The sequence below is a fragment of the Accipiter gentilis genome, chromosome 6, assembly GCF_929443795.1.
Source record: "Accipiter gentilis chromosome 6, bAccGen1.1, whole genome shotgun sequence".
Lineage (NCBI taxonomy): Eukaryota > Metazoa > Chordata > Aves > Accipitriformes > Accipitridae > Astur > Astur gentilis.
In genome coordinates, this window is record NC_064885.1 from 2,933,342 (window position 1) to 2,956,103 (window position 22,762).

A 22,762-nucleotide genomic window follows, 5' to 3' on the forward strand; every position below is an offset into this window, starting at 1 on the left:
ACACACGCAAGCGTTGTTAGCAGTCGTGTGAGACCCTCCGAACTTTCCGTGAAGCCCCTTTGGTAGCAGCAGGCTAATGTCAGGTCTCACCATTCCAGAAACCCGGCTGGGGGGAAAACCTCCAAAATCTTTGCTGCTGTGGCTCTCAAGGCCACAAAATAAGTGCAGTTTTCACTGTTTTTGGTATTCCCTCCTGTTCTTACCTATCCTGTAGCTATGGACACAACTGCAATCATTATGCCAGAAGAAACTAGCCTTGAGTTCAGTGATCTGCAATACCCTCCCTGCATAACTTTGTCTCTTATCTTCCCTGACCAAGATCCTCATATGTATTTAGGTTCAATGTTCAAAGGCCTTTATGTAAAACCCACCCACGGTGCAATTCCTTTCAAAAATATCCCTAGGTGCAAAGATGCCATCGAGAACAGATAACCAAACGACTATCAGGTAAGTTTCTTTAGAAGAAAAAATGAAGATCACGTCATGTCTGCCCCGTTTATTTAGATTACAGACTTTGTAAGGAAAGGGAATGTCTTTCTCTGAGTCTGCCTTCACTTTCTAGCACAAATAAAGACTTAGTTAACATGACTACAGTGCAATTTATTGCCACTTTAATAACGACAGGCTTTACAAAAGGAAAAAAAGAAAAGGAAACAAAAGAAAAGGAAAAAAAAAAGAAAAAAAAAAGAAAAGAAAAAAAAACCCAACAAAACCAAGAATCCTGAATTCCAAGATCAAATTTTCTAACCTTCACGTCTTTCAGTCCTAAACAGAGGGTTTCTAGCAGACTCTTAGCTTTCAGGGAACTAGAGCAGAAAAAATCATCACAGAGCTTTGATTCAGCTCCCCCACTGAAGACCATCCCCAGAAAAGAAAAACACCCAAGAGTAAAATGTCTTGTAGATGCCCTTGAAGGCTGACACCACTTGACACCACCACGTTCACGCCCCCATTTCTCTCTACGTGCTCAGCATGCACCTTGCTTAGATAGCTCCACCGAGACTGCCAAACGAGGAAGTTAAAAAATGCAACAAATTCCCTTATTGTTCTTGTCGCTGCAGTAACTATTTGTCTTAGCACCATGTGCTAGGCAAATCATCGTCTGTTCGTACTTTAATCTACCTAATCCAGAATGGAAAAACACTACCCAGCAAATCTTCATTGTTGGAATGTTATTTATAGCTATCCTTTTTATGAATAAAAGACCTGCTCATAAGTCAGCTGTCAGATTTCCCATTGTTATTAAAGGTCCTGATACTGTGTGACCCTACTACTAACAGCAGAATGGCCATACTCTTCACTTGGGAGCCCACAGCTCTTGGTAAAGGCAAGAAGCACTTTCTTGGCTCCTTTTTTTAATTCAGCCCTTGCTGGATGACTAGGCTTGCTCAGTGCAGCCAGAATAATGCCACTTCACTCTGTCCAGCCCTTCACAGAGGAGCACTAGGTCAAGCATCCTGCTCTTCTTGCACCCAACCCAGCATGTGCATGGACATGGACAGAGAGGCATTTGGGGAAGGGGAAGAAGAAGTTGCACTCCCTCTTTGGTTTTCCTCAGCTGTATCAAAATCCAACCCCAAATGAAAAGATGAAAATGTGTCTATAATAGAGACTATTGAGCAAAAAGCAGCAGTGCTACTTTTCTGTACACACCTTTGTTTGTTGAACATAAAGCCTGAATTGCCACTGACCAGACATATGGAATTAAAACATTCAGATAGGAAAGCAAAGGGGACAGGAAAAAAAGTTTTCAAAAAAAAAAATCTGTATATATTATACTATAGTACCAGTGGCAGGAAAGTTAAGAAAAAGTATTATTTAAAAACAAACAAAAAAAAGGACACACAACCCCCCAACCAAAAAAAAAAAAAAAAAAAAAAGGTATGTTCTCAGTTAATTCACTAAGTGCAAAAGCATATATAAGTAAGGTGTTGGTATGCCACCTAATAAACGTTTCCTGTTACTGCACACAGAAGTCTCATTTTCCAGTCTCACAAGTCTACCCCAATCCTGAGCAGCTGTTGGAGGGTTGCTGGGTAGGGATGGAGGGGGTGTGAGGGAGTTGGGTTTTTGTTTGTTTCATTGGGGTCTTTTGAAACAAAACACTAACCATAACACATGCATTAATTGAATGTCACGGGGGCTGTCAGAAAAAAAAAAGCTCCCAGTAAATAAAAAAGTAGCATTTTAGTATTAGGTTACTAAATGTGCATAGGTTGCAAAGCATCAGTTATTCACTACAGGCTACTTGCTTAGTGCTAGAAAGCCTTACTCCGTTTGCCATTCATTTTGGAGAAATGAATAAATTTAGGCAAATCAGGAGTAGGGTAAATCTGGAGAAATTACAAAGGGGAGGAGTTCACCTTCCTGGCTATGGCTTTCAGGTCTGTCCAGGACTACTTACTCCAGTATAAAACTGAGAGCAGAAATATGATCACATCCTAAGAAGTCTAATCAATTCTGGTTTCAACACTGAGCCTATTTAAAATAGATAATGGAATTGCTGTTCCTTGTTCTGTTCTCTCTGCACATTCTCAAGACAGAGGCAGTAGGTAAGTCCTTGCCTGCTCTTTCTAACCCCATGTACCAAGGTTACTCTTTTTTATGTTTTGTTTCTGAGTATCAGTACATACAGTAGAGACTTTCTAATTCTTCTATATGACAAATGAAAGATGTTTTATTTATTTCTCTGACTTTTATTATTTGTGGTATATTATCAAATATAGACTTTTCTCAGGAACGAATGAGTGGGTTTGTGGGTTTTTTTTTTTTTCACCTTTAGAGATTCTAGTTGCCTTCCTCCTCCAAGAAAAATCAATGAGGTTTGACTTGATGTCTATAGTTAACTATATATGTAAATTTAAAAAATCAAACCACAATTTCTTTATCTGTAAACTTCCTAAAACTTCAGATAGCTTGGTTTAGTTTTCCACTCATATTGCTTTGCAGTTTATGATATAAGATGAAATTCTTATGGTTGCCTACTGAGAGAGAAAGAACAATACATCTTTTGCTGCATTAGCCCAGCAGATCCATCTATTTTTGCACTGTGTGCACTATGTACATAAGTACACTATGCACTTACGATGACTAGATTAAATAGCGGTCTATAATTAGTATTGAAAAATGCAGAAGGTATTTTTATGCTTCTATTAGATCAGCAATGCTATAACATTGAATAAATCACCTTTCCTATGTAAATATCAGCACACAGACTCAAAATTAAAGATAAACACTGCAGTTCTTAATAGTAATGAAGGGTCTATTGTTTGCACTAAAATAGACTAGACTGCATTAAGGAAAAAAAAAGAGATACAATATTATCAGAGGTATCAGAGGGAAGCACTGCACCAAGAGCCTATTAAAGGGACACGGTTTTAAAGCAGATCAAGATTCAGTCGCCAGACTTAAAGTAACAGAGGTCTGAGATGCTCAGAAAGTACCTTAAGGAGCACAGCCTGAGCACTGGGAAAATGGGGGGGGGGGGGGAGGGGGGGGATTCCCCACATTTTATTTTTCTGTTCTTAGTTAATTCTCCATATCCATGACTCAGTAGCTTGCCTTTTCCAGATTCTTACCTGACAGTTCAAGTACCTACCCTCTTCCCTAGTCTGTATTTTGTAGGTATTCTCTCTCCAGAGGCTTCCCACATGTGGTGCAGGTAAACAGAAACACAAAGAACCTTTGCTCTTCCAAAGTCTACAACTAGTGTTTGCTTGATATTGATTACTCACTGATTAACACTTTGCTAAATTTACTGCTCTATTAAGGGATTTATTACAGGATCTTGAAAGACCATTTAGAAAACCCTTATGGGCTTTATTAGATTAGCGTTAATAATTAGTGCTTTAGCAGATGGAAGTAAGATAGGGAATGCATGTAGTATTTTTTGTTGCTTTTTTTCCCCACCATGATTATTGCCAGTAGAGGCAAACTACACAGTCATTAATGCACAAGAAACCTGCTGTCTCCCTCACCTTCTTTTCCAAACCTTTTCCTGAGGTAGAAGCTTCATAGGATACATCATGCTAAAGGCTAAACATTTCAAGAAACCTCAACTTTTGACAATCAGCCTAAATTATTTTCATTATATTTGGAAGGTATCTTTTTTTAAAAAATAAGCATTTCATTTCTATCTTACCACTTTTCAGAAGCAGCTTGACTGATATCCACTTATCAGCTCATTTAACATACCTCCACTAGGGTTTTTTTTCTAATCTGGGCAGCCTCATAATTCACCACACTTAAGTAGTCAATATGACTGATTGCTAATCTTTCAAATTGCTTTCAGCCTTGACCTGTCTTAATATCATAGCACCTATGTTTTAAAATTATTACTAATAGTCTTTAGAGGGCTTTATAAAGGAGCAAGCTTCTTTATCTATAATGAAGAATGTATAATTCCCATTCTACAAAAGGGAAACCGAGGCACATTGGTGCAGTCACCTGCCCAGAGATCAACCAGCACCGGGAAGAGAAACCATCTTGCTTGAATCTCTGTCCAGCAGCTCATCCACTAACTTACATAGATCTCAGTTACCATATTCCATTAATAGCTGCACTGATGTACCTCAGATGGCTTGCTTGATTCCTTTGAGAGATCAATGACCCTCTGGTAATACTATTAGACAGGCAAAAGAGAGGCAAAACGTCTGCAATGTTCCAACAGGAATATTCCAAACCTTTTGAGAGAGAGGTTTTATTAATGGTAAATTCAGTCTAGTGCCATTCAGAGAACAACAATTGCAGAGGACACTAATGTACTGGAAGCTTTGTGGTAGGGTTACAGCAAGCACCAAGTGTTACTGAAAAAATAGTTTTCTTTAAGAGGAATGGAATGAACCCCAGCATATTTTAACTTTTTTCTTTATCACAGACCAGGACTCAGCCATGAGAAGACATTCTCCCACAGTCCATGCTCTAGTGCTCCAAAAGATTGATGCATGACAGAACATGATTCCTCTAATTTTCTGTATTTCTACTTACATACTTTTAACTTTCACAAACCTAAAATTTATGTAACCGCGCTGACATTGACATTGTCAGCATTAATTCTCAGTCTGATGTTTTTTCAGGGCCATTCAAATGCAACGTATACCCAATATCTCTATAAGCAGCATAAAAACAAGATGCTGTGACTTCTTCCATTCCCAGTTCTAATGGTATAGATTGCATACATATTTATAGTTGTGTTTCAAATCCATTTTAGGGTAGGGAAAATTGGGATGCTGGTGCACTTAGATACACTCTGGGATGAAAAGTTGCATTTGCAGTTGTTTAAGAAAGAAGAATAACTGCAATATAAGACCTAGAACACATAGAAGAGGCAGTAAGGCGTAGCTGCTTTAGGCAGTAATCCATAGGTGCTTTACGACATATGGATTGCCTGAATTTTCCTCTGTCCACCCACCTAATCCAACACATGATTAAATATAACTGGCAAGCTATCAATGACATTATCTCAAAGTAGTTACCTCGACTATCTCAGTGCAGACAGACTTTTGATCTCAAGTTATGATCTTTACGCAGGATACATCGCTTAGGGCTTCCTTTTCTTTCTTCCTTGTCATCATTCAAGCTGCCAAAATAGATTTAAAGGCTTATCTGACTCTACCTATCGTCATCCATACATATCAGTGTATGCCATCGTTGTCAGATCCACCGTATGCAAGAAGAAACAAAAGCTCTCATTTGTCAGGTTGCTGAGTGTGCACCAAGAGCAGGAGATACTCACTGATACTGCTCTGTGCTCTCCCCTCTCCATACAGCTACTCAAACTGCACAAGCAGGCTTCTGGCAGCACAGAATTTTCTAGCTTTATCAACTGTGCTGAACAAGTAGCAGCACTTAGTGCTTAATAGCTTTGAAACGCTGAAATTCTTTTACTAATAAACTTTCCCATTAACTGTGGATCCTGCAATTAAATTTTAGCAAATTAAGTCTATAAGAGGGACTGTTATGGTGAACAGAGCTTGAGCCACTCTTATATTCACTGGCATATTTGGCTTACAGTTGGAGGTGTTTTATGGCTGAGAGAAGAAAGGGTGCAGACTGCTTGACCAGGGTATCTAAGGATGCAAATCCTGTAACCTCAACTTGCACTTATTTCCTTCCACAGTCTATGATAAAGGCACAAAGTGGTATGGCATTATAACAATTTCATTCTCACTCTCTCTTCGACACTAAAATTCAGCAAAAGAGAGAAAAGTGCTTTGTGGCAGAGCAGCAGGTGAGACAGTGGAGCCAGAGAGCAGCTCCTCAGTTAGCTCAGCTGAATGAAACAGCCTGTTTCATTTGGGGGGGACAGAGAACCAAGCCCAGCGGGCAAAGAAACAACATTGTGTGTCACTGGAAGACTCCTGAAAGGCAGCTACAAGACAGTATTAGAGTTGTATAGGCAATAAACTTTGAAGTGTTTTTAACTTCTTACATTTCTGCAGCCTGCCAGGTGTGGCATTCAGATATATCTGCATTGCACACATGGATAAATTTGTGTCAGACCAGGAATGCCGTGATTCTCTTCACATCAGTCTATGTGTGAAGTTATTGAAGAATATGTACTGTGCAGAAACATCTTGCTGTAATCTACTTTCATCTGCAGATCCTGACTTCCTCTCAAAGAATTACCCATGTAAGCGTTTTAAGATCACCTCTGCTGTCTCCATCACATACGAATCCAACAACTGCCCCTCATCCCTGCACATGACTTCTGAACTGCTGAAGAGTGATTGCATATAGCATGTAGTGATGAATGACTGATATCACAGATGAGAGGAATCCTGCTTTGCTGTGCCTAAGGCAACATACATCTATGTGATGTCTCGATAGGCATCAAGGTTCTTGAGCAGACAGATTTTTTATTAGGCTGATGCATCCAAGGGCATCACAGCTCCAAGTTCAAAAATCGTTGTTCACTTGTTTGCAGTCTGTTTCTGGTGACATGCAATGAGTGGGCAATTTTCCATGTACACAGTGGACCCAATCACATTATTAATGCTCCATTTAAGGATCAGCCTGACTAGCGTGAGTACACTACATTGTCATCAGTTTGTATTAACTCACTGTTTAGCTGACCTCAAGCAGAACTGCAATGTGCTGCGTCACCTCGTCCTTCTCCAGCATCCCAGCCAGGTGCTTCCCTGCTGTTCTTCAGTTCAGTTCAGGGAAGGAAAGGAGCATGGTAGAAGCCATACATAGGACCCATATGCAGGTGACAAGTGACATTACTTCAGCTTAAGAATTACTCTCCTTTCTCCTATAGCAAAAGGTATCAGCTTAAGAGTTGGAATATCCCTTATATGCTGCAAGCTGTGCACTGTGACACTTAAGAAAACTGGAGTCACAGTTTCTCCTAGCTCTTACATTTAGATTTTGAAGACTGGAAGCAGAAAAGCATTTTCAGAGACAGGTGCTGCTGTGAAACACCTTTCTTTTAGCTGTCCAAATAACCAGCACAAACCTTTAGGTCCTCAAGACATGCTGCAAGGTCCAGTTCTTCAGCTAGGTGTCTGTCTTCATGCAAAGAGGCTTTTTTCCCTGTTTGTGGCATTGCAGGAGTTGCTTTGTTATATTGCAGAATATATCTAATGGCCTGGTATTAGATTTTTAGTCACGTTTCTAACTGTAGGATCAGCCATCATAAATGCAGCACAAAAGACTTCGAAAGGACAGTAAAGCCAGAATGTAATTTGTTTGAACTATATTTTAAAAATACTAAAAAAAGGATTTCTGAATTTTATTTGACGCTGCCTCTGTTGTAAACAAAGCAAAGCAAAATACCCCACAGAAGCAAATCACCTTAGCCCTGGATACTCATTTTTTGTTAAAGGCCAGCTTCCTTCTCTGATACAGCAAATTTATGAGGACACATATATATGACAGAGGCTACAACAGTATCACAGGTCACAGCTAAAAACATTTTCCTCTCTCTGACACAAAGGAAGTAGTTTGCAAGTGTTTATAGGGCATATCTAGCATCCTCCAATCTCTTTGGATTTTTCCTTTATACGTGTTGCAGACAAAGACCTCATTGAGCATGTGATTTATGTACACATGTGCAAATTATAAACACTGTGCTCAAATCAGATGTGGTTACGTGTAATGCTTCAGTAGTACAATAAAGCTTATTTTCAGGGTTAACTCCCCATAATATCTTGGAATGTACCTACCTACAGATGTATATCATTATAAAAAATAAAATTTCCAGGTAAAAGTGAGTGGAAAAGAGATGGATGATCACAAACATTTGGTTTTACATGGTTAGAGATACACAAATCTAGACGTAAACATTTGGAACTGATTTTGCCTGTCAAAGTAGTTGATCAGGACTTCCTGAGGATGTGTAATACTTAAGAATGTATAAATAGACTTATGTATATATGCTCAGCTTTTGTTCAGCAATCTCATTAATTAGAAAGACAGACTTAGATTCCACTTGATTTTAAGTTTCTTTGTCTTTTGTACTTAAGATAACAAGTTTCACAAAGCAAGCTAAAAATAGCACGAGCCCAACGCAAACCAAAGCTAAAAATACACCGCATGCAAAACTAGCTTTTGCCATTTTCATGGAAAAGGCCAGCCTTCATTCTGCTGCAAAGCCGGCAGTTACAACAGATTTTAGGGATGGATTTGAAACCAGTGGACAATAGTGCAATAATGAGAACTATGCTGTTCAGGGCAGCCTGGGCTTTCTGAAAAGCAGCAGTGCAGAGGGAGCACTATCAGCTGTGTGCCTCAGAAAACAACAAATTGTCAGTGAGGACATGGCTGAAAGAGGGTGACAAGAGATCTGATGGGACAAAGGAGTCAGTCAGTGAAAGGGAAAGAAGGGATTTTAACTAAAAAGCAACAGGGGATATTCTTACTGTCTCAGTACTTCAGGCTGTTTGTGGCATAAAGGTCATTTACACTTCCAGAGATTAAATATAGTTAATAAAAATAGCTAACCGTCAACATATAAAATTAATAGATTTCCAGCTACTTTATTCAGAAGGACACAACCTGTTTTAGTAACCCTTTGGGCAGATGGACAAATTAAAAGGCCAATTTTCATCTAGCCTGAATACCACCTGTCTCACGGCACTGAGTCAGAGGAGACGTGGGCTTCCACGCAGCAACTCAGCAGGTCCAAGTAGGGCAGTAAGCACGGAACAAGTAGGACAAAGTAGATTTAGGAACTTTTATGGAATTCAGGCAATCTGACCATGGGCCAAAGAGCTTAAGGGTCTTTTCCTAGATCACACAATAGCCCCCTGGCAAACTGCTAACACCCTGGCTTCCAGCCAGGAGCACTGTCCTCCATCCAGCTGCGTAAGTGAACAGAAGAGGGAGTTCTCAACTGAAGGAATTTTTTGCCTCAAGTTTCCAAGCTAGTCTTGATAGCTAAAACAATAGAAAACATTTACAATAAAATGAAAACAATACGTAACTGTATTGTTTTCCAGCTATTCTGGTGCCAAAAAAACAGCTTTGGTCAGGAAACCAGTTGTAAATTTGACAAGGAAGAAACAGAGATAAGTAGGACTGCTCACTTGCCAAGAGAGACTCCCTAAATTTAACTGTCTTGACCTTTGTGAAGGAAGAGGAGGCCTTCAGCCTAGTTCAGCCCTACTCTAAATTAAAACCCAGTAAAGTCAGGGTGACACCTCTGATATGGTGCATCGCCACTTAAATCAAGAATCCATAATACAATGTAAGAGCCAGATAGAGTTGATAACATAGGAATTGTGAGTCCAGGTGTATATGTATACTGAATGTATACGTGTACTGAATTATAGTACTTCCAATGGTGATAGCAATGCAGATGTCTCTATTTAATGCCAATTAGGCAAGGAGCTTTTGGAAATCCTATCTAATACTATCCTGAGCAAAGTGTGGATGCTCATGGCTTAACTCATGTGTACCAGCAAGGTATGGGAGTAAGCTATGAACCCCTCCAGGGCAGCTCATATCACAGCGATGGTTTCAGCACCTCAACTGCAAAAACCAACCAAAACCCCCAAGCAACCAAAACCCCCACTTTCTGCTGCGTTTTTCTGGGCAATAAAATAAACAACAGGAAAAAGAATGGGGGAGCTGAGGTCTGATTGAAAGAGCAGCCAGGTGAGAGGACTGCAGGATGGGATCTCATGTGTACTGAGTCCCTGTAAGAAAGGGGCTTCGGAGAAAGAGACGAAAGACTGAAGTGGAAATGGTGGAAAAGTGAAGGGCACGTTGTCAAGAGATGGGATGAAGGATGGATGAAGCAAGAACAGGAATTACAGATTGTGAAGGAACTATTTGAATGCTGTAAACACCAGGGAGGGAAAAGAATTGTTTAGGGTGGTTCAGTGATATTTCTAGGAGTGATGGGATGCAGATAAGCAAGTGGAAAATGTAAGCTATTAAACAGGAAGCATTTCCTGACAGTGAAGGCTAATAGACTGTGGAAAAGTCTCCTAAGGGAAGTGGCAGGAGCCACTCAGACAATTAAAACTAGACTAGACAACATACCTTAGGGCATAATCATGCCTAAGACCACAGACAACTGACTGGATGTGACAAGTATCTTTCCTTCTTGCTTCAGAAATAAAGCCATAAAGCCCAGTGGGAAAAAAGGACCATTGTAAATGCAAGTTCCCTATACGCAGGGAGGCATCACACCTGACTCAAATAAAATCCAAATGCAAATTTTCCTTGTAAGTGATACAGTGCATGGCAGTTTGGTTCATCCTGAGTGGTATCTATACAAAAGTTCCTGTTCTCTAATGTTACATTACTGCCAACCGAAAAAAAAATATCTAATTCACAGTAAACATTAATTCATTGTTTGCTCAGCCATTCTGCAATGTGTAATTAGCTCATTGTTTAAGATTTAACAGCTCTAAGGACCTTTTTCTTGTGAACTGCTGAATTAATATCCTGTTCTACTTCACTGATACCATCCAACTTTCTAAACCACAACTGTGATAAGTACTTGATAGAAAAACACTAATTCTTTGTTAGTTTGTAGACATTAGGAATTTTGCAGGAATCTTGCAAAAATTAGAAGCTAATTATTTGGTGTATGTTGCATTCAACAGAAGAAGGGAAGAATACTCATGAGTGCTGGATGTAAGGCAGCAGTAGACACCTGAGGGCTGGATTTTTATTTTTTTAAAAAATTTTTTAAACTTTTTCTCCCCATGATCTTGATGTGCAGGCTGAAAGATTTTTAGCGTGCTTATGTGTCAATCTATTATGATGTGACTGAAACCCACAAGCTTATTTGAGAGAACCTGCCAAACACCTATCAGCTGGTAAAAAGTTGGTGGTTGCTTTGTTTGAGAAAGGTTGGACTCAGACTCAGCAATGAAAGGCTCCATAACCCACTTCCATTTCACTCCTCTGGTATAGAGACATTGTATCAGGACCACTGACAATATGATTTGGTGATATTTACATTCCTTCAGTGTCTCTTGTGGTCATCGTTGATTTTCATGGTTCTATGGTCATGGTCTAAAAGCTCCACAACCTTGAACCCAATGGACAATGAACTTGCTGCACTTAGTCCTAATTGTGAATCATACTGACTGTAAAATTTGATTTGCATTACAGTAATGCTTTGATGTATAAGTCATGATCACACTCCCATTGTGCAAGGCACTATACAAACCCAGAACAGTAGACCTTGTTCCAAGAATTTACAGTAAACAGACCGGAATACCTCAACTGACCTTGATTTCTCACCTGACAACTTTCCTCTCTGGTTAAACTCACATCCAAAGAGTTTGAGACCAAATCTTTGCAGGTAACTATCCTCTCACGCTGCATAGATGCTACTACCTTTAAACATTTGTGTCCAGGTTATTCCTGCAGTGGAATACTTTTTCTCCTGAAGGCTTGTGCACATGTAATTTGCAAAGAAAGAAAGACCACTTGCAATCCCAGGGTACTGGTACAGCAAATGTTAAAGCATATACTGAACACTGGGCTAGAGCATTTGCCAAAAATATGAACGCAGTCATACATCCGTACAAATACTAACACATATGAAACATAACCAAGCATTGTGAAGATCGGCTTACCCAGTATTTGCTAGGCATTTATTGATTAAAATACCGATTAAGGCACCTGGTGACATTCTGTGCTTGAAACTTCTGGTTCTGCTGTTTCCCAGCGGAGATGAGAAATCGCTCAGCGCTGCTGGAGGTCTGGCCACTGTCTTGTGTACACAGGCCTGAAAAAATGCCACAATTTTAGAAATGGCAGGTCTTAAAGCTAAGTTTTGTGTATGTTTAGAAATGTGTCAGAAAATAAAACCTTGTCGAAACTGATTTTTTGATAATTACAAAATGTTAATGGAACAACAATGTAGAAACCACTATAGTTCTTACAATACAAATCTAGCAATATTATTTACTTTTGTCCTCAATATTACTTAACATTTGTTGAACTAGATAGTGAGTCAACATTATTTATAGTTTTCAGCATAAATTTAATTTTTGTGAGAAATGAACTAAAACAGCATAATTTTTCAAGAATATATTAATTGCTACAAGCTCATCCAGGTCTTCCTCTGTTGTTATAGCTAGCCACATTTTGCATCAAGGTTCTATGTATAACTTCTAAATACTTAACAGATCAATGGTATTGCTATGCTACTGATATGAACATAAAGGTGTTAAAAGCAGTTACGAGCCTTCCAGCAGATGATTTAGAAAAGATCACAAATTATGGTAATTAGCAATCTAATGACAGGACTCTTCCATAATAATCCCTAAAAATTGATTAGCCATTTATTAAAATGCCTATAATCTACTAATCATAGGCAAACAGAAACTATAGTATTAATCATGAATATAAGAGGTTTTGAATTGTTATTGATTAAAGTTAAATAGCCAAAGAGAACTATTGCTGTTAAAGTCCATTTAAACTTTATAACTGTTATAAACAGCCAGTGAAGCATGCTGTGATAAACAAACTAGTCCTTACTTTCTTGGCTAGATCAACATATACTTAAGTTAAATCAGCTCTCTTCTTCTGAATTCTGTATTTCTTCTGACAATGAAAAAGTAAGATTAAGACCTTCTATTGAAAAATTTTTCAACCATCTGTGTGGGATCACAGCTGAGTTAGACTGAGGATTCTTTCTTTCTTTCAGGAAATGAGATCCTTCGTTTCTTAAAATTCCCCGTTGCACCAAATAATCTTTAAAATAGTTCCTGGAACGGAGTGAGATAAGTCATCTTGCATAAGTGAATTTACAAGTATATGAAAGGATGGCAAGTATAGAACTGATAAAAGGAAATTTATTTTAACACTACATATATTCAGATGTGGAACTTTTGCCTCAAGAAGTTGCTGAAGCCAAAGTTTCAAAACCAAATTATTTAGAACTGCAACCCATCTAGAGTTCTGCTATTTTATGCTAGCACGGTTTCTGGAAGGAATATTTACAGGTGTAAACTGATTCATTCAAGACCAGGAGGAGATCTAGAGAGAGACAGAGCTGCCTACTGCAGGATTTTTATGTTCTTTCCTGAATTATTTGATATTAGAACCCAGCTAGACTTGCTGGATGGTGTGCTTCACGCTTTACAGTCGAAGCACTCACCTCTTACCAGCCACTACTGTTTATATATTTAATAAATGAATTGTCTTACTCTAATAAAATTGGGCAGACATAAATAAGAAGTTGTCAAAACGGTGTGGCCAGTCATCACTCTCTGAGGATCTCAGGTTGCAACCCCGTTTCCCATCTGCTTTCTCAAGGGACAACTTGTACAGCTTTTTATTAATCTGATTTTCAATATCTGATTTTTATTTATTTATTTATTTATTTTTAGTTGGAGGCCATTGGTGCTATCAGTCACAGAAGTATGAACAGCCACACTGTGAAGGTACTGCTAAACAATTTATTTTTCCAATCACATCAGTATTTGGATTCTTTTGCAAAGGGCCTCTTTGTAGAAATAATGTAAAAATTCACACAATTAAGCATTTAATGCTGCATGATCATGTTATATGCAAACAAAAGTGCTGAACAGGATACCTAAAAAAGGGTATTTTGAAGATACTAGTGTTTGTTCTAACTCTTCATTTTGTTTCAACCTAGGATAATGCTACAAACATAAAAATAACTCTGAATGTGCTCCAGAGGTAATCATCCCAGCAAGCTGGGTATAGACAGCTATTTACATTCTTAAGGACAGTTATGAAAAATCCTAATGTTCTACCTACAGCTGCACCTTTTGTTTTACCAGCAGGATCCACCTAGGCTGCCTGCTCTCTTGCTCACCCCTGTGTCCTGCCCCGCTCTCCCTGGAACTGTGCTGAGAGCAGGATTTCACTCCCAGCACCATCACTATCACCACTTTTTTTTTGTTTTTGCTATAGTTTCCAAGTTTCTATAGTTTCTATAGCTCAGCCAACCTCAATGGTAGTTCACTTTCTATTTTACAGCCATTTACATGTGCATATTTTCCTATTAAGCTTAAGAGAACATTCCTGACACATATTAATATTTTTAAAAATACCGAAAATGATATAAGAAAGTTCCTGTATTAAATTCCAACATCCAAAGACTTTTTCTTCAAAGATGTCTCCAATTTCCCAAGCAAGAATATATTGACTGTTGGGCAGTTTGGCTTTATCAAGGATTTGCAGTCTACAGAAAAAAATATTTTCTTCACCTCCAAATAGATCCTCGACAATGGCATGTAACAGCCGCCACCTGCAAAGGAAACAAACAGTCACCTATCAATATTGTCACCAGAAATGTTGTTTATGACAACAGCCTTAAGCCACTGAATTTTGAAGGATATGATGTGAAGGGGTCTTCAAAGTGGAACATAGAAAATAATGGACATACAGGCAAGTACTGTCAAATTATTACTGTTATTATGGGATTTACTTGTGCCTTCACTTGGAACCATCCAGTCACTTCTTCCATGTTCTGGGCAAGGTGTTAGATATCACTACTGCTACTTAAAAGCAAGGGAGCGAAAATAAGATAGCACCCCTATCTTTCAGAAGTGAAACTTTCAGAACACCTTCTGAAGCAAGGCTTTCTGGGAACTTTGGGAGAATGATCTGGGTTTTGGATTCTGGACACGGTCCTTGAGCGTCTCAGTAGAAATTGGTTCTGTGCACATGCAGAAACAGAACTCGAGGCGTCTAGGGAACCTCAAACAACAACCTCTAGGACTAGGAGGTGGGTGGGTATAGGGGTTTAGGACAACAGTTTTGGCAGAGGTATGTAATTTCTGCTGAATGCTCTTATGCCCTTCATTTTTGGGCTTGCCCTTTCTAACCCTTGCTCCTGTACAAAGAAGAATTCTGCTGAAGAAGAACATAATCTGGGAAAGTCATTCAACCAGCGGCTCACAGTGTGTGTGTCTTAGTAGTTCTTTAAACAATGAGCTGAAATCTTCTCAGATTTCAACCTGTTTTCTCTGCAAACAGAAGTAATCTAATGTGAGCTTGTTGATTAGCTACTTACTGATTCAGTAAACAATGAATCAGTGAACAGCAAATCAGTAAACAGCGAATCAGTGAATATAATTTAGAACTGTTTCGCTTCCTCCACTTTTCTTCACTAAAAGCAATACTAATGATGATGCTTCAACAATATTATGCTAAATTACTTTAACTTTAAAAATAAATCTGTTGCCATTTTTTAAAAAAAATATCTATAGGGTTATTAAAATCTTAGATGGATTGTTTTAACTGCCAAATCCCTAAAGTGGAAAATTGCAACTGGCAAATATTTTCCTAACTTAAAATGGAAAGGTAGAAAGGTAGACAGCTGGGTAGATTTTCACAGCCAGAGGTCCTAGTTTAAAACATTGGTATTTTGACAGACCATAAGAAAAAGACATGTTTTAACTTTTAGTGCATGGGTTAATGACTTTCCCATTACAGAATGATATTCTAGAATCTCCATATTACAGTTGCTGTGCATAGAAATACCTTTTACAGACAAATTAATATTCATAAAGGATTGGTCAGAACTCTCATCGTTCCCAACCATGCAAAAGGATTAGGATTTTATCTGGGCTTTTAAAATTTCTTCCTTCTGAGGGCAACCAATCCCTGGGCTACAGTGAGTACAACACTGGAACTGTTATTGCTTAAATTACAGCTGCAATTAGAAGCTCTATGTGAGATTAGATTATCATTATGTTTGATGATGTGCAGATAGCAAAGGTCAGAGTCTCAAAGGTCCTAGAATCTAAATAAACAAAGCCAACAAAGTTATGTTACTCATCCATTTACAGATAAAAAAAGCAAAGTAACTAAATGACTCACGCAAGCTTCCAGTTCATCTGAAATTCAGAACAGAAATGAAATCTCTGGGGCTTCAATCCAGGTCAAAGCAATGTTTCCTATGGAAAGAAAAGTACTGTGCTTAATGTAGACATCCTAATAAGTAAATTTTAAAAATACATCACAAAAGTCTCAAGCACAGGATGTGATGGTGATTTATAGCTAGAAAAGTGTCTCCTAAGAAAATTTTGTTTTGCTGTTAACAACAGATTAAGCATCACATTAAATAGATATAATGGCTTAGATGCTTAGGCTTAAATTGCAACACTACTCTAAATTAAAACAGAATATCTTTAAACCCTGCCTAAAACAAATGTTACAGTGTAGGCAATAGGAGATAAAAATGATGCTTAAAAACCAAATAAGCTGGGATCAAGGTTATTTTTAGGAATACTTTGATAGAGGGTATTATCCTAGACAAAAAATGAAGGAGTATAGGGTCTTCTGAAAGGTATAAGTAGCTCTCACTCCTGGGGTTATAATGTCAGTGAACAAATCCCTACAAATCCCCTCAGTGCAATCAAGGAAAGACAGGCTATCACCCTGTTTTCTTCAAAATGCAATTAACCCCTGATACTCCAAAGGATACATAAATGGATGTCATAAAAGTCTATAAAACCCTTACCCCAGAACAATCCAAAGTAGTGCTCTGTCCTTTTCCTCCATTTTACAAAAGGAAACAAGTTTCACCAAATTTATTTTATTTACTATTCTTTATTCAGCTGAAATAATGGGGGGGGAGTGAGTGAGCGGCTGCGTGGTGCTTAGTTGCTGGCTGGGGTTAAACCACGACAGTAGCTCAGCTCCCCAGTAAGTGAGGCTCTACTCAAGACATTCAAGTTCACAGAGCAAATCCCAGGTAGAAATGGGAAGAGAATCTCCAAGTGCTGTGCCATAGAGGGAGCCCCAAATGCTGTTGCATATTACTGGGAAGTGCCCTATGATATTTCTCCCTTTCATCTCAAATTAATCTCAGCTAGCATTTTGCAAGAGTTCAGCTTCTGCAGAGTTGAACTTCTGGAACATTCAGGTATGAAAAACCAAGCCAGAACTTTAGGATAAATTTGAACCTCAAGAACATGCATCTTGCTACTCTCACATACTGTTAATGTATAATCTGTTGTGTATTTTTTTTTTTTTTAACAACTTATTTGTTTTCCCCAGTTAAAGTGACATTCAGCACATCCCCTAAAATTGGAGGTGGAGGTCTGGGAAGAAAATACAAGGCAATAGAATTTCATTTGCACTGGGGAGTCCAAGGTGTGCAGCAATACCTTCCCGGGTCAGAGCACAGCATAGATGGAGAAAAACAAGCCATGGAGGTAGGTGAGGCTGTTGTGGATTATGGCTTTTACTCAAGAACTCTGGCTTTTTAAGATACTGTTGCACAAAAACTACTGACTAGTTCTATGAAACACCAACAGTGGAAATAAAGGACTGAGGACACGTTGCTCACTACCCAGAACACGCAGGAAAACACACTAGTTTTGCATAGCAAAGGCACGGGACAGGCAACAAAAATGGAGTTATATAGCCTTTGGGGAGGAGAAACATTTCACGGCCTATACAGTCTGATTACACTCTCACACTGCTTATTCAGATTATATATTCATTTCTGGGACTGCAACAATGAATCAAACTACGCAACCGAAAAAAACCCCCCTCTCTTCAAGGCAAGACAAGTCTCCAGTGTGCTGATACCCATGGATTGGTGGAAGGAAACCACCTCCCTTTCAAACCATGACATAAAAATCTGCCTGTTCCACCACACAGGCTGAAAATTGAGGGCTGCAGCAGCGCACAGAGCGCTTCACCTTCTGGGGAGGTGTACGAGATGGTACTGTTGTTGATGATTGAAGTTTTGAATTGTAGTAGTCCATTTATTGCATAGTTCCTGCCTGAGAGTGAGGTCAAGGGCCTCGAGCTGTCTGTCCCCAGCCTGTAAGCAGCAAAGCAGCTCTGTCCCCACTGCAGCATAGGTGCACAGAAGCAGCCAGGCTGCGCTTAACAACAACAAACTGTAGAGGAAAATGAACAAATAATTGCCTTTGGCTATTGTATTACAGCTTCATGTTGTCCACATAAGAGAAGATGTTTCAGATATAACAGAAGCGAAGAAAAATGCAGATGGTGTGGCTGTGTTAGCATTCTTTATAAAGGTAGGTAGCGAAATTTTTTAATTGCTCATCTCAAATCTACCAGCAATTTGGCCGAGTGATCGATTGTGTTAGTGTTACAGTAGTCCAAGACCTAAGCCTCCCTGTCTTCTGCAGGCATTCAGTGCCAGCACTTAGTTCCTTTACCCTCTTGTATGTTCTGCTTGTTGTTATCTTTTAGCCTTGTGGGTCTTTTCTGTTTTATTCGCAATTAATTTAAAGCAACCAGTGTTGAGAAAAGCGTGATTTGGAATCAAAATATTTCTGTTTCAGATTGAAGAAGAAAATAAAAACTATGCAACTCTAATAAATGAATTAGAGAATATTAAATACAAAGGTAAGACTTTTGTTGGCCAAAATGCAACATATATTTATTTCAGTACATATACTACCAGGTAGTTCACGGTCCAATCTTGTTCTAATTATGGTAGAGATTGTTAGTTGAAAGTCAAAGCCAAAAGATAGAGGTTAGTTTGTCAAGTACTCAGAGCATTGCAGGTGGGAGAAAATCTAGCTCTCCGTATTTGCAGTGAAGAACATCCCCCGAACCAGGATGAGTATTCCTGCTTCTACAGAAGGAAGCACAGTGAGAAGAAAAACATGCCTAAACCACGTGTTATCACAAGAGGTGTGCGTAACGTGTGCTGTGTGGGACCCTGCAGTTGGCAGTCAGGGATTTCACAAGCGGTGAAGCAGCGCGTGGGAAGTGTGCATGGGGATGAGGCTTTACACGGCCACGAGCAGCAGCCGCATTTGAAGACAAATGTGAACAATACCCGCAGCCGCGCTTGTTACAAGCGATATTTCCACATGGTTTGTCTAGGGCAAACAGCACAGATGGACCCTTTGCCACTGAGTTCTCTTCTCCCACCTGAGGAAGATCTTGGAAGGTACTATCGGTACAAGGGTTCCCTCACCACCCCTGACTGCCATGAGGGTGTCATCTGGACAGTATTTGAGAAGCCAATTGAACTCAGTATTTCTCAGGTAAGTCGCAGAGGGATAGCCTGGAAGGTCTGCTTATGGTTATTTTGCCCCTTCGTCTGTCTGCTCACTCACACAACACACACTTGTTAGCTGCTCCACCGCTTTGTTCTATGACACACAACACTTGCTTGGCATTAGCCTAATCCTAGTCCTTAGTGCCAGTTTTTTGACCCTATTAAATCATCTCTCAAAAAAAGGCAGGAAAGCAGAAGGAAGGGGAAATGACGATGTGAAAAGAAAGTAAAAAAACCCACAGGTAAACACCTAACTCAGTGCTTCAGCAGCAGCACTGCCATGGCTGTCATCTGCTCACCCCCAAAATGTCACTGTTTTTCTTCTGTTCTCGTAAGTATGAGGATACCAGAACAGAATACTTCAAAATCCAAACTTTGAGTCTATCGGCATCAGCTTTAAGCAACCCGTTTGTGTCCTACAGAGAGGAACAGGAGACGGAATCATGACTGCCTCTAAAATGCAGATTGTTCGGCTGACAGAGTACACAATTAAAAAAATTCAGGTGTCCTGCAGTGGACTCTCAGCAATATTGAGACTAGCCAGCACAAAACTACTAGCCGGCACAGCTTGGCTGAGAGCCAGCATCTGTATTTTAGTTCCTTACCTGCAGTGTACTCCTAATCACTTCAGTCAGTGCTCAGCCACACACCAGTCAGCGTAGCACAGTACACAAGGGCAAGCATCTGCTTGCTCTGGGCCGGTGTCGTGCTGCAAGCAATTAAAAATTCGAAAGCAAAGTCTTTGCATCACTGTGACGTGATGGACAAGGACAGGACTGTGTGCGTCAAGAGCACTGGTGTAATCAGGTCCTTGAGGTGGACAAAGCATTTGGCTCACACAGAAAGGAAGTCCTCATGATTTCCAAGGCTAAAACAGGTCATCTGTCAGTGACCTCTGGCAGTAGCCTCCATCACATTGTTTCCTGCAAGGTTTAATGCATCCATACAGTTCAAAACAATGCCACAGAGTAAGGCACTGCAGCTCTAGAATATCACAATTTCCAGTGTTCCACGGAAAAAGGATTTAACGATCTATTCATTTCTTTGATGTCTGCAGATTTCTCAATTTTCCACAGTCCACTTTGATGGGAAGAACTCAAGTTACATGGTTGAAAATTTCCGGCCTGTTCAGTTTCTGAATGAACGAAAGGTGTACTGGTCCAGTGCCAGCATCCTCCTGCCCACCGCTAAGGTTTTAATGTTGCTCCTGATGCTTACGTACATCCTGAGTTCTCTTTTCCAATGAACACTTCTCACCTCATTCAAGGTTCTGGGCTTTTTGGAGGGTTGGATATTTTTTTTTTTGTTGCTGCTGTTGGTTCTTTGTATCAAGTAGTCTCTCTAACTACCAACTCATGAATCATATCTCAATACAGAATTTAATCTTGACCTCCAGATACTAACCATGGACTTCTGTTGCTGCTCTTACATAAAATGAAACCCATTGCACTAAATCACAAGAATTCAATGGAACTGTAAGATAAAGCTATGAAGATTCAAATTTAAAAAAACCCAAACACTTAAAGAAAGAATTAGGATGGATTTTTCGCAAGCCTGTAGTTTTAACACAATGCTGGAAGGAGACTTTGCAAGGTATAGAGGACCTTCAAGAGGAATCTCTTCTTAAGTGCCTGTGAAGGGGTTGGTTTGGAGTATGTTTACATTCAACACTGCAAATCAGGAAGACAGTAACATGGGGAGTAATTCTTATCATCCCTACATTGTCCTACAGGAAGGTACAACACAGAGCAAAGAAAAAAATGCTCACACACAATTGAGCAACAATTGCAACTGATCTGGGTGATCTTATTTAGTGAAGGATATGTGACAAATTTCACCTGTACTAATGCAATTCCCCCCCCCCCCCCCCCTTACTTCCTTCAGAATATCTAAAGTTAATTTTTAGATAAGGATACTGGATTCCTTTCATCTAAACTACTGATTCTGGATTTCAGGTTTCTCTCTTAAACCTATTTATTCAGCCTAGTACAGCATCCTTCTCTGGGGTGCCCATGGCCAATATGACATGCTGGAAAAAAAAAGGGAAGCTCAACTGCATGTACCAGTTGCACATCTGTGGAAATTCCCTCTCTTTGGAGGGCTGCATTTGAAGCATGGGACTTTGATGATCCTTTACAGTTTTCATTTGCCTAATAAAATGGGACAGCTCAAGAAATGGCTCTTTCCAGCATCACATTTTAGAATTTTTTAAATGTCAGTTTGAACATTTCAGTGTGTATATATATATTTTTTTTTTTATAATAACATACCTGCAATATTCACATACGGTTAAGATTCATAGTTTTTCCAAGAAGATTGTGATTTGAACTGATTTCTTCAGATCTTACTCAATTACTTACAGAAAAGCTCAATACATTGGGAAATGGGATTTCCTTGTATTATTCCAGTTCTCTCTCTGAAGAGACTCATAACAGTTTTCTTTGGCTAATGCCATAGAAGATGATACAGCTTCTTCTAGAATTTTAGATTTTGGTCACACCAAAATAGGATTTCATATTAGCAGACTTGTATTTTTTTCTTTAGTGTAATATTTGCAAAGATGACTTTATGCTACAGCTATATGGCCATTTTCAGGAAAATCATGACAGTGAGACTAACCACAGCTCACCGAAGGACTAAAAGCGGGGGGGGGGGGGGGATTATTTTCATATTTAACAATCAATAATATAAGCTTACAAAAATCACTGGGAAAGCAAATTCACCTTTTCAGGTTTAGAGGAATCATTAAGACTTCAACTGTATATTTAGCTAACTGAAAAACTTCTGAGAAGCAAACATAAATGAAAGATTAAAGTTGGACAGAGACCTGTGTTTTCATTGCCTTGAGTTTTTATTTCTTTTGTCGTTGCTGAAGGGGAATCCAAACAATACTTGTTCAGAAAAGGAACGTGACTTTTTTCTCCCTATTTTCTTCATGACGTTTAGGGTTGAGTTTGCATTTGGGGTGGGGGTGGGGGTCAACAGGGATTTGCAGTACATTGGGATGTTTCTGATGTCGGCAGGCTTCCAGAGATTTAACTTCACATGGGTCACCTGGGTATTATCTGCACATAGCAAAATTGCTTTGTGTATGGCTCCTTGCTCAGCAGAGCTGCTGCACACATCCAGCCCATCAGGGAGAGGACGGGCAGATTTCTTACCATGAAAGGAAGGGTACCATGGATTTACCCAGGGTAACTCCACTTCTGTACAAACGCTTGGCTAGTTAGTTAACCAGGATAAATGGTTGCATACTTACCCATCTGTTGAACATCTCTGTGTTAGCTATTTCCAGTACATCCCTCAAAAACCCAGAAG

At 39.3% G+C, this 22,762-nt stretch overlaps 1 protein-coding gene across 1 annotated transcript; it reads left to right on the top strand.

Annotated features, from left to right (window-relative positions):
- Positions 1 to 2,432: 2,432 nt before the first annotated feature.
- CA4 (carbonic anhydrase 4) lies at positions 2,433 to 22,263 on the top strand. Its single transcript, XM_049802591.1, has 8 exons — positions 2,433 to 2,552; positions 13,806 to 13,859; positions 14,662 to 14,832; positions 17,452 to 17,609; positions 18,354 to 18,446; positions 18,717 to 18,780; positions 19,267 to 19,430; positions 20,502 to 22,263. Exons 1-8 carry the CDS (start codon positions 2,495 to 2,497, stop codon positions 20,688 to 20,690), a joined length of 951 nt encoding a protein of 316 aa, XP_049658548.1. The 5' UTR covers positions 2,433 to 2,494; the 3' UTR covers positions 20,691 to 22,263.
- The last annotated feature ends 499 nt before the right edge of the window (positions 22,264 to 22,762 follow it).